A 13,001-nucleotide genomic window follows, 5' to 3' on the forward strand; every position below is an offset into this window, starting at 1 on the left:
TATTTAAATCATAATGACAACACAAAACACCCAAATGACCCTGATCAAAAGTTTACATACCCCATTTCTTAATACCATGTATTGCCCCCTCTAACATCAATGACAGCTTGAAGTCTTTTGTGGTAGTTGTGGATGAGGTTCTTTATTTTCTCAGATGGTAAAGCTGCCCACTCTTCTTGGCAAAAAGCTTCCAGTTCCTGTAAATTCCTGGGCTGTCTAGCACTATCTGCAGGTTTGAGATCTCCCCAGAGTGGCTCAATGATATTGAGGTCAGAAGACTGAGATGGCCACTCCAGAACCTTCACTTTGTTCTGCTGTAGCCAATGACAGGTCGACTTGGTATTCTGTTTTGGATCGTTGTCATGTTGGAACGTCCCATACGCAGCTTCCGGACTGATGATTGCAAATTTGCCTCCAGTATTTGCTGATAATATGCTGCATTCATCTTTTCTTTGACCAATTTTCTTGTGCCTTTGTAGCTCACACATCCACAAACATCAACATCAAACATCAACGATCCACCTCCATGCTTTACAGTAGGAATGGTGTTCCTTTCATCTTAGGCCTTGACCTCTCTCCAAATGTAACGTTTAGGGTTGTGGCCAATTTGGTCTCATCACTCCAAATTACCTTGTTCCATAAGTTTTGAGGCTTGTCTCTGTGCTGTTTTGCGCAGTAATGGCTTTCTTCTAGCGACTCAATCAGACATTGCAGCCCATTTTTCTTTAAGTGCTTCCTTATTGTGCATCTTGAAACAGACACACCGCTAGTTTTCAGAGAGTCCAGTATTTCAGCAGATGTTATTTGTGGGTTTTTCTTTGCATCTCAATTTTCCTGGCATTTGTCACAGGTCACAATGTTACCTTTAGTAGCCATTGAAACCAATTTGTGTAAACTTCTGTGCATGCTATCAGGCCAAAATCACCAGGGTATGTATTCGTTAAACTTTGGATCAGGGTCATTTGGATGTTTTGGGTTGTCACTATGATTTAAAAAGAGAAAACACAGTAGCATGAATAATAAATGGCTTCACCCAACCACTAACCATGAGTGGAGAAAAAGTTTTGGTGTTATCATTCAAAACACATATATTATATACATCTCTGGCAAAAATGAAGAGACCACTGTACAGTTTTATAAAAATCCGCTTCTCTCCATGTCTGACAGCCATTCCATTCCAGTGTCAGTTGAATTCCAACCAGAGTGCACCTCATTCTACTTAATGTGCTTCTGATTAGGTGATCACCTGAACCAAATCTTATTTAACGAAGGAAAGTATTAAAAAAAACCCTGCTGTGGAGTTCACGATCCTCCTGCAATGGGACAAGCTGAATGGCAAAACAAGTGCTAGTAATATCCCAAAAGCAATAGGAATGAAAAAATAACTTTTAACCATGTCAAAGGAGTTGAAAAGAAGTCTTCAGTGAGGAAAAGAAGGGCTCAATTCTGGCTTTACTAGCAGAGGGATACAGTGAGCGTCATGTTGCCTCTATCCTTAAAATTTCTAAGACGGAACTTCATTACAACAAGGTCAAGCAGCAGACATTGGGGACAACGAACCTACACACCGGCAGAGGGCAAAAACGACTCTCCACTGACCGGGATGACCGTCATCTTATTCGCATGTCACTCAGCAACCGCAGAATGACATCAAGTTCATAACAGGCTCCTAGAGGCAGGGCTCAAATCATGTAAAGCTAGAAAAAAGCCTTTCATCAATCAGAAGCAAAGAAGAGCCAGGCTGAAGTTGGCCAAAGACCATAAAGATTGGACCATAGAGGACTGGAGTGAGGTAATCACAAGTCTAATTTTCAGCTTTGCCCAACACCTGGTCGTCTAATGGTTAGACAGAGACCTGGAGAGGCGTACAAGCCACAGTGTCTTGCACCCACTGTGAAATTTGGTGGAGGATCGGTGATGATCTGGGGATGCGCCAGCAAGGCTGGAATTGGGCAGGTTAATCTTTGCGAAGGACGTATGAATCAAGCCGCATACAAGGTTATCATGGAAAAACAGTTGATTCCTTCGGCTCAGGCAATGTTCCCCAACTCTAAGGACTGGTTTTTCCAGCAGGACAATGTGCCATCCACACAGCTAGGTCAATCAATGTGTGGATGAAGGACCACCACATCAAATCCCTGTCAAGGGCAGCCCAATCTCCAGACCTGAACCCCATTGAAAACCTCTGGAATGTAATCAAGAGGAAGATGGATAGTCACAAGCCATCAAACAAAGAACTGCTTCCATTTTTGTACCAGGAGCGGCATAAGGTCACCCAAAAGCAATGTGAAAGACTGATGGAAAGCAGCCAAGACGCATGAAAGCTGTGATTAAAAATCATGGTTATTCCACAAAATATTGATTTCTGAACTCTTCCTGAGTTAAAACATTGGTATTGTTGTTTGAAAATGATTATGAACTTGTTTTCTTAGCATTATTTGAGGTCTGCAAGCACGGCATTTTTTTTGTTGTTTTGACCATTTCTCATTTTCTGAAAATACAAAATTTATTGCTTGGAAATTCGGAGACATGTTGTCAGTAGTTCATAGAATAAAAGAGCAATTTACATTATACTCAAAAATATACCTATAAAAAGAAAAATCCGACAAACTGAAAATTATTGTGGACTAAATTTTCTGAATTTCTAAATTAAATGATTGGAATGCTTAGATATCGGAGTAGAGATGTAACTTATAGGGGCTGGACGTACTCACCAGCTCAGCGTGCACTTTCAGATGGGCTTGCAGCTTGTATTTGTCGGGGCTGGAGTAGCTGCACGCAGGGGCTGGACACTTCATGGACAGGTTACTGTGCTTCTGGATGACGTGACGCTTCAGGCAGTTCTTGGTGATGGACGAGTAGCTGCACTGGGAGCAGTAGTATAGGTGCTCCCGGGTGTGAGTCCGGACGTGCATGTCGTAGTGGACCTGATACCAGAACAGTTTACCTGGACATAGAAGAAGAAAGTACAAGGAAAATCACTCCCAAGAGGACCATGTACCTCTGTCCCATCTCTTCTATGTAATCTATATAGCACCCACATATTCCAGAGCACTGGCAAATCAGTGACACTGAAAATTTACTAGTTTCTACGTTTACACAAGCGGCGTTTGACAAAAAGGGGGATGATTTAAACTGTTAGATTTTTCATTTTCCCCATAATATATATGAATATACACTACCGTTCAAACGTTTGGGGTCACCCAGACAATTTTGTGTTTTCCATGAAAACTCATACTTTTATTAATCAATTACAGCATTGCAGACCTTTGGCATTCTAGCAGTTAATTTGCTGAGGTAATCTGGAGAAATTTCACCCCATGTTTCCAGAAGCCCCTCCCACAATTTGGCTTGGCTTGATGGGCACTTTTTGGGTACCATACGGTCAAGCTGCTCCCACAACAGCTCAATGGGGTTGAGATCTGGTGACTGCGCTGGCCACTCCATTACAGATAGAATACCAGCTGCCTGCTTCTTCCCTAAATAGTTTTTGCATAATTTGGAGGTGTGCTTTGGGTCATTGTCCTGTTGTAGGATGAAATTGGCTCCAATCAAGCGCTGTCCACAGGGTATGGCATGGCATTGCAAAATGGAGTGATAGCCTTCCTTATTCAAAATCCCTTTTACCTTGTACAAATCTCCCACTTTACCAGCACCAAAGCAACCCCAGACCATCACATTACCTCCACCATGCTTGACAGATGGCGTCAGGCACTCTTCCAGCATCTTTTCAGTTGTTCTGTGCCTCACAAATGTTCTTCTGTGTGATCCAAACACCTCAAACTTGGATTCGTCTGTCCATAACACTTTTTTTCCAATCTTCCTCTGTCCAATGTCTGTGTTCTTTTGCCCATATTAATCTTTTCCTTTTATTACCAAGTCTCAGATATGGCTTTTTCTTTGCCACTCTGCCCTGAAGGCCAGAATCCCAGAGTCGCCTCTTCACTGTAGATGTCGACACTGGCGTTTTGCGTGTACTATTTAATGAAGCTGCCAGTTGAGGACCTGTGAGGCGTCGATTTCTCAAACTACAGACTCTAATGTACTTGTCTTGTTGCTCAGTTGTGCAGCGGGGCCTCCCACTTCTCTTTCTACTCTGGTTAGAGCCTGTTTGTGCTCTCCTCTGAAGGGGGTAGTACACACCGTGGTAGGAAATCTTCAGTTACTTGGCAATTTCTCGCATGGAAGAGCCTTCGTTTCTAAGAACAAGAATAGACTGTCGAGTTTCACATGAAAGTTCTTTTTTTCTGACCATTTTGAGAGTTTAATGGAACCAACAAATATAATTGCTCCAGATTCTCAACTAAGGAAGGTCAGGTTTATAGCTTCTCTAATCAGCCAAACTGTTTTCAACTGTGCTAACATACTTGCACAAGTGTTTTCAAGGGTATTCTAACCGTCCATTAGATTCTTACACAGTTAGCAAACACAAAGCACCATAAGAACACCGGAGTGATGGTTGTTGGAAATGGGCCTCTATACACCTATGAAGATATTGCAATACAAACCAGACGTTTGCAGCTAGAATAGTCATTTACCACATTAACAATGTATAGGAGTTGTGTAGGAGTGTATTTCTGAGTCATTTAATGTTAGCTTCATTGGAAAAAATTGTGCTTTTCTTTCAAAAATAAGGAAATTTCTAAGTAACCCTAAACTTTTGAACGGTAATGTGTACTACATATACATATATATATATATATATATATATATATATATATATAGAGAGAGAGAGAGAGAGAGAGATAGATATATACACACACACAATATATATATATATATATATATATATATATATATATTGTACACACACATATATATACATATATGTCTGCTTCTTGTTACTGAACTCTGGATTTTTTTAATTTTCTGCAATAAAAATTCTTGGATTTTATTATACCACCTGAAGTTTCCGCTTGCTGGACTTTTCTGCCTTGATTTCTACATTGTTGGACTTGTTCCCAGTCTTGGTCCGTGGAACACAGAGGAAACAGGTATTTACCATCCAGAGCTCGGAGGTTAACTGGTCTATGTGTTGTTTTGCTATATATATATATATATATATATATATATATATATATATATATATATATATATATATATATATATATATATTCCAGCAAGGAATGCTACTAATTGATTGGAGTTCCTCATACTTTTTATGACATAATGGATTAATAAAGAAGAAGTTTTTACAAATCTGGTGAACTTTCATCCTTTTGCTGGATCCCAATTTCCACATATTTCTATTTGTTGGGGCATACTCCATGCCTGGATCCGTGCAAAGTATAGGGTGAACACCGATTACCTGCCATCAAGAGGAACTCCTTTATGGTGAGCTGGCTATATGTTTTTCACATTGTTTGAGTATATATATATATATATATATATATATATATATATATATATATATATATATATATATATATATATATATATATATATATAGTGCCTACAAGTAGTATCCAACCCCCTGCAGATTTAGCAGGTTTGATAAGATGCAAATAAGTTAGAGCCTTCAAACTTCACACAATAGCAGGATTTATTAACAGATGCATAAATCTTACAAACCAAAAAGTTAAGTTGCTCAGTTAAATTTTAATAAATTTTAAACATACAAGTGTGGGTCAATTATTATTCAACCCCTAGGTTTAATATTTTGTGGAATAACCCTTGTTTGCAATTACAGCTAATAATCGTCTTTTATAAGACCTGATCAGGCCGGCACAGGTCTCTGGAGTTATCTTGGCCCACTCCTCCATGCAGATCTTCTCCAAGTTATCTAGGTTCTTTGGGTGTCTCGTGGACTTTAATCTTGAGCTCCTTCCACAAGTTTTCAATTGGGTTAAGGTAAGGAGACTGACTAGGCCACTCCAACACCTTGATTTTTTGCCTCTTGAACCAGGCCTTGGTTTTCTTGGCTGTGTGCTTTGGGTCGTTGTCTTGTTGAAAGATGAAATGACGACCCATCTTAAGATCCTTGATGGAGGAGCGGAGGTTCTTGGCTAAAATCTCCAGGTAGGCCGTGTTATCCATCTTCCCATGGATGCGGACCAGATGGCCAGGCCCCTTGGCTGAGAAACAGCCCCACAACATGATGCTGCCACCACCATGCTTGACTGTAGGGATGGTATTCTTGGGGTCGTATGCAGTGCCATCCAGTCTCCAAACGTCACGTGTGTGGTTGGCACCAAAGATCTCGATCTTGGTCTCATCAGACCAGAGAACCTTGAACCAGTCTGTCTCAGAGTCCTCCAAGTGATCATGAGCAAACTGTAGACGAGCCTTGACATGACGCTTTGAAAGTAAAGGTACCTTACGGGCTCGTCTGGAACGGAGACCATTGCGGTGGAGTATGTTACTTATGGTATTGACTGAAACCAATGTCCCCACTGCCATGAGATCTTCCTTGTTGTCCTTGGGTTAGCCTTGACTCTTCGGACAAGCCTGGCCTCGGCACGGGAGGAAACTTTCAAAGGCTGTCCAGGCCGTGGAAGGCTAACAGTAGTTCCATAAGCCTTCCACTTCCGGATGATGCTCCCATCAGTGGAGACAGGTAGGCCCAACTCCTTGGAAAGGGTTTTGTACCCCTTGCCAGCCTTGTGACCCTCCACGATCTTGTCTCTGATGGCCTTGGAATGCTCCTTTGTCTTTCCCATGTTGACCATGTATGAGTGCTGTTCACAAGTTTGGGGAGGGTCTTAAATAGTCAGAAAAGGCTGGAAAAAGAGATAATTAATCCAAACATGTGAAGCTCATTGTTCTTTGTGCCTGAAATACTTCTTAATACTTTAGGGGAACCAAACAGAATTCTGGTGGTTTGAGGGGTTGAATAATAAATGACCCTCTGAATAAACTTTTCACAATTTAAAAAAAAATTAAACAAAGAAATAACATTCTTTTTTGCTGCAGTGCATTTCACACTTCCAGGCTGATCTACAGTCCAAATGTCACAATGCCAAGTTAATTCCGAAAGTGTAAACCTGCTAAATCTGCAGGGGGCTGAATACTACTTGTAGGCACTGTATATATATATATATATATATATATATATATATATATATATATATATATATATATATATATATTTTTGTATCATATTTATTTATTTAGGTCGGCAGTCGTGGAAAAATGCAAAGGAGGTGACGTGTTTTGATTGTTCCACATCTGATTTTGGGTTCTAAATGCTAATGTAAAATACTGACAGTGTAACCGTGGCCTTAGGTTAAATGAATCTGTGGTCTCTTATACTACTACTAGACTTCATAGATCTGCCTCGGCAAATAACTGGCACCCTGTAAATCATATGACTTTGGGAAAGCTAGCCCTCAGAAGTGTCATCCACCATTTTAAAGAATTTTAAATGCCTTTGTCATATTAAACAGCACCATTTAAAAAAAAGTGCCTGTCACCTGCCCTAAATATGTATTTTCTTCCTATTACTCGGTGTAAATGCCACTGTTCTCCTGAATCTGGCAATGTTTTTCTTTTCTTCCTGTGCCCTTCTGTTCCCGAGATATTGCCTCCTCTTACACGTGTGTAATGCTGCATTTTTTATCCAACTGGGCATGGTTCTAAAGATGGTTCCCACAGAAAAGTTGGGAATCACGCCCACTTGGATATCAAGACTAGAATTAAATACATGGAACAAAGGGCCATATCTCAGGAACGGAGAAGAGCAAGAAGAAAAGAAAACCATCACCGGATTCAGGAGAACAGCGGCATTTACACCAGGTAACAAAATGTCTCTCTCGCTTCATTGGGGGACACAGGTTACCATGGGTGTATGCTGCTGTTGCTAGGAGGCTGACACTATGCAAATAAGAAAAAGATAGCTCCTCCCCAGTAGTATACACCTACCGACAGGGCCAAATTACCTCAGTTTAAGCTTAGTGTCTGAAGGAGGCAGACCTGGATCTGACACCAGATCCGCAGTGTTTTTCCTTTACAGGTTGTGTGTGTGTTTATTAATCATTTCACCTTTATATTTCAGATACAGCTCGTCGGGTAACAGGGTGCAGATTTCTCACCCTGTTTTCCCACATATAAGCGACAGAGAGCAGTGTGGTATCACCCACATCGCCCACTCTCGGATCCGCTGGCAGGACTTTGTCCCCTGTCCCCCTTTTGGGGTGCTTCAGGGCGAATCTCGGTGGCCAGTCCTTGGCTTATCCCCTCCTCACCCCACTCCTCGGAGAGGGCTGAGAGGAAGACGGTGGTCACCGGTGGTGGCCTTCCCCCTTACTCCTAAGGGGGGACGCTGTCTTCTGCATAGTCAGGAGACGGTGCGGGAAGGAGGATCTAATTCCCAGGACCCTCTCCATCCCGAGAGCTCCTGATGTCATCCTCAGCTATGAAGAGGAGCCGCATCCAATAGTCAGGTAGTTGTCCTCCCCCCCCCCGTCCCGCAGCATTTTCCGGTTAGCCCCTGCACCCACCGGTATGCCAATGCAGCTCCTGCTTCTCCCTCTACGCAGGACTCAGATTTAAATTCCGAGCTATTTTTTCCTGGGCACGCGCTGTCTGGCATTTTACAGCCTTCTTCTCCGGGCTGCTCTCCGTTTAGGCCATGCCCCCTCCGGCATTCCCCCTATCAACGGTCGCACAGCTCAACCTCGGGCACGCCCCCTCGTCGGTGACAGCCAATTGGTTCCTTCCTTTCATTTTCCAGCGCCGAGCACGCCCCCTGCCTGTCTGCAGGTCCCGTTGCTGGCATTAGACTCATCGCAGACTGGTCACTCCCCCTAAGGCGTGCCAGCCTATCGGGACGCCGCTTTCAGTTTCTTCGGCCGGGCACGCCCCCTTCCCTTCTGGCGCACTCGGCCTGACTGGCCTATTACAGGGATCCCCAAGTCGATAGCCCGCCCACCGTTCAGCGTCTCTCGTGGCTCAGGGTGCACAGCCTCCATCTTGAGCTCCTGCAGCGTCTTCTCTCACTCGGTGATCAGAGTTTCGGCGGGGGACACAGCTGCCTGCGCTACTGCATCGCTGGGTGTCTGGTAGGCTCTGCATTCCACTCCCCGGGCCATTTTGTTAGCTCCTCTCAGCAGTATCTCCCCCATAGCGTCCTGCTGCAGTTTTCACATAGGCTCTACCTATGCCCAACCCTGCTGCGACTTTTGCCTAAATCCCTACCGTAGTTCACTACGCTTGTGCCCGCTGTAAGAGAAAGTGGGCTTCAGGCCAGCCGTCTCCCTTCTGTCCGTCCTGCAGCCCTTCCACCATGTCTGCCTCTCAGGAGACCTTTAACGCCCGGGATGACAGCACTCCTCCTCCGGAGTGGGCTGTTGCCATGTCCCAGTCTCAAGTCTGACCGTGACCATGTCTCAGTCGGTATCAGACCTCACCATAATCTCTCAGTCCCTGGTACAGGTCCTGGAACGTATGCTGCTTCTCTCTGCTACCACCAGTGCTCTGAACGCCTCACACGGTGATTCACACGCACCTGACCACGACCTTCACAGGGACAGATCAGGAGAAAGGTCTAGGAAGCGGACCGTCTAGCCCCTCTTCAGATTCCACAGCACCAAGGGTGCCCCTCTCTGCCCGTTCCCCCTCCTCGCAGGCGGACGTCGGGTCAGATGTAGCCTCTCTGTCAAGAGTCTGACTCAGATGCAGATCAGACCTCTAGTACGCAGGATATGGTAGATAGCCTCATTTCGGCTATCGTTCCGACCCTCGAAATAAAGGAGGAAAATGCTACTCCTCAGGACCAATCCATTTCATTCAAACGGGTAAAACGTCCTTCCAGACTTTTTCCCAATCCCAACGAGTTTGACATCACTACCTCTAGACAATGGGAACATCCCGGCAAAAGTTTTCCGGGAAGAAAACGACTAGACATCCTTTACCCCTTTAGTTCGGACCTTGTCAACAAATAGTCTGAATCTCCTAAGGTGGACCGGTCTCACATTTAGCATCTCACACGGTCCTATCTATTCCCGATGCGGCATCTCTTAAGGACGCTACGGACAGACAGATTGAGGCTCTAGCCAAATCAGCCTTTGAGGCATCAGGCGCTTCCTTCTGCCCAAACTTTGCCTCCTCATGGGTGGTGAAAGCAATATCTGCCTGGGCCAAGATACTTCGTCGAGGCATTTTGGCGGCAGCTCCGGCAGAAGAGCTAGCAGATTTGGCAGACCAGAACGCCCATGCGGGTAAATACCTGTTGAATGCCTCCCTGGATGCTGCTGCTTGCTCAGCAAGAGCAAACAGCAACATTATTGCTATTCGCCATATCCTCTGGTTGAAGGCGTGGAACGCAGATCCAGCTTCCAAAAAATCTCTCACTGGTCTTCCGTTCCAGGGCTCTAGGCTCTTTGGAACCAAGCTGGACCAGATCATTTTGGATACCACCGGGGGCAAAAGTACTTCCCTGCCTCAATCCAGGCCAAAACGTCCCCTCAACAGAAAGTGCCCCCAGCCTTTTCGACCTCTCTCTTCCTCAGGCGGATTCTCCCAGCAGGACCGTCCTTCCGCACAAGGAGAAAGAAGGAGACCTTCTTTCAGACCTGCCCCTTGATGGAAATCCAGAAGCCGCACCTCTAATCCCTCCGGTTCTCACAGTCACAGATTTTCCTCAAAATGACAGGCCACCCCCACCTGGGAATCTTTCCAGGGTGGGAGGCAGGCTTCTTCTCTTCAGGGAGATTTGTTGGGCGGCGGTCGACGACGCCTGGGTCAGGGGGATTGTCACTTCTGGCTACAAAATAGAATTTTCTTCTCCCCCAAAACAACGTTTCTTTCTCTCTCCTCTGCCAAAACAGCCCTCTCATGCCCCAGGGCTTTCCCAGGCTGTCTCTTCCCTCCTAAGCTCAGGAGTAATAGTACCTGTTCCTCACCAGGAACGGTTTTCCGGGTTCTATTCAAACCTGTTCGTAGTCCCAAAAAAGGACGGTTCCCTTCGCCCGCTCTTGGACTTCAAGCGGTTAAATCACCACCTTCGGGTTTGCCATTTTCGGATGGAGTCCTTGCGCTCGGTGATCGCCTCCATGGAGCCCGGGGAATATCTTTGCTCTGTGGACATTCAGGATGCTTACTTGCACGTTCCTATCTGTGTGCAGATCCTCCGGTTTGCCACACAGGAGGAGTGCCATTACCAGTTCACGGCTCTCCCATTCGGTCTGGCGTCCGCTCCCAGGGTCTTCACGAAGATCATGGCGGCCGTCATGGCCATCCTCCGTTCCAAGGGGATTCTGACAATCCCTTATCTCGACGATCTCCTGGTCAAGGGTCCATCCCGCCAAGACTGCAATCTCAGCCTCCAGATCACTCTGGACACGCTGGGCCGTCTCGGCTGGATAATCAACAAACAGAAGTCAACCCTGATTCCAATTCCGCATCTCGTTTTCCTGGGTATGGAATTCGACACCATCCAGGCTCGAGTCTTCCTTTCAAAGGAGAAATTTTTATCCCTCCGGCAGGGGATCAAAGCCCTAAAGCGCCCGGTGCTTCTTCCCCTTCGACTCTGCATGACAGTTCTAGGGAAGATGACTGCCTCCATGGAAGCAGTGCCGTATGCCCAGTTCCACTCCTGCCCTCTCCAGCTGGCCCTTCTGTCTACTTGGGACAAGACAACAATCTCTCTGGACCGTCCTGTGCTTCTGCCTCTCAAGGTGAGGCAATCCCTAACCTGGTGGACTCTTCCCACCTCGGTCCTTCGCGGGAGATCCTTCCTTCCCATTCGATGGCAGGTCATTGCCACCGATGCCAGTCTCCTGGGTTGGGGAGCGGTTTTTCTCCACCTCACAGCGCAAGGCCGCTGGTATGCTCAGGAAGCTCTCCTCCCAATCAATCTCTTGGAGATGAGGGCAATCTTTCTTGCCCTCATCTGCTGGTAGTCCATCCTCGCGGGGAAGCCAGTCTGCATTCAATCGGACAACGCCACGGCTGTGGCGTACATAAATCACCAAGGCGGAACTCGCAGCAAGCAGATCATGCTGGAGGTGGCAAAGATTCTGCGTTGGGCGGAAACCCATGTTACTGCCATATCAGCCGTCCACATTCCAGGGGTGGACAACTGGGAGGCCGATTTCCTGAGCTGTCAGGAGCTCGTGTCAGGCGAGTGGTCTCTCAACCCCACCGTCTTCCACCAAATTTGTCTGAGGTGGAGCGTTCCGGATGTCGACCTAATGGCGGCTCGAACAAACCACAAGGTTCCCTGGTACGTAGCCAGGTCTCATGATCCGATGGCTGTCGGTTGCGACGCAATTGTGATCCCGTGGTCCCAGTTTCGCATGCCTTGTCTGTTCCCACCTCTTCCCCTGCTCCCAAGAATCGTGAAAAAGATAAAAGCAGAAGGGGTCCCCGTTCTGTTAGTAGCTCCAGATTCGCCACGGAGGGCCTGGTATGCGGAGCTAGTGAACATGCTCTCGGACATCCCCTGGAGGCTTCCAGACCTTCTATCGCAGGGGCCTCTCTCCCACCCGAATTCTCGGTCTCTGAATTTAATGGCATGGCCGTTGAGGCCGCTGTCCTGAGGGACACAGGTTTTTCCCACAAGGTCATCCAGACCATGATTAAGGCAAGGAAGCCAGCGTCATCACGCATCTATCACAGATGTTCGAAAGCCTTCTTTCGGTGGTGTGAGGTCAACAGTTTGTTTCCTATGACCTTTTCTCTCCCATCCGTTCTGGGTTTTCTGCAGACGGGTCTCGACTCCGGCCTTTCCCTCAGTACCTTAAAGGGTCAGGTGTCCGCTCTGGCTATCCTCTTTCAAAGGGATCTGGCTTCTCTTCCCCAGGTGAAGACTTTTCTTTAGGGCGTCGCTCACATAGCGCCTCCTTACCAGTCTCCTGTCGACCCATGGGATCTGAATCTTGTTTTGGGCACTCTCCAGCGTGCGCCTTTCGAGCTGACTCAGGATATTCCTTTTCCCTTCTCTCATGGAAGGTCGCCTTCCTGGTCGCCATCACCTCTATCAGGAGGGTCTCAGAGTTGGCAGCATTGCCCTGCCGTTCTCCTTTCCTAGTTTTACACCAGGATAAGGTAGTCCTCAGACC

At 46.2% G+C, this 13,001-nt stretch overlaps 1 protein-coding gene across 3 annotated transcripts in view; it reads right to left on the reverse strand.

Moving 5' to 3' along the window:
- Positions 1-13,001, reverse strand: part of ZFAT (zinc finger and AT-hook domain containing) — a 241,332-nt gene that overhangs the window by 132,816 nt on the left and 95,515 nt on the right. For all 3 annotated transcript variants that reach the window (XM_073590374.1, XM_073590375.1, XM_073590373.1), the window contains exon 8: positions 2,715-2,947. In XM_073590374.1, the coding sequence (XP_073446475.1) occupies positions 2,715-2,947 (233 nt within the window). The remainder of the gene's footprint in view (positions 1-2,714; positions 2,948-13,001) is intronic.

Source organism: Dendrobates tinctorius, unplaced genomic scaffold (genome assembly GCF_039654945.1).
Source record: "Dendrobates tinctorius isolate UK_male_01 unplaced genomic scaffold, ASM3965494v1 ptg000116l, whole genome shotgun sequence".
Classification (NCBI taxonomy): Eukaryota; Metazoa; Chordata; class Amphibia; order Anura; family Dendrobatidae; genus Dendrobates; species Dendrobates tinctorius.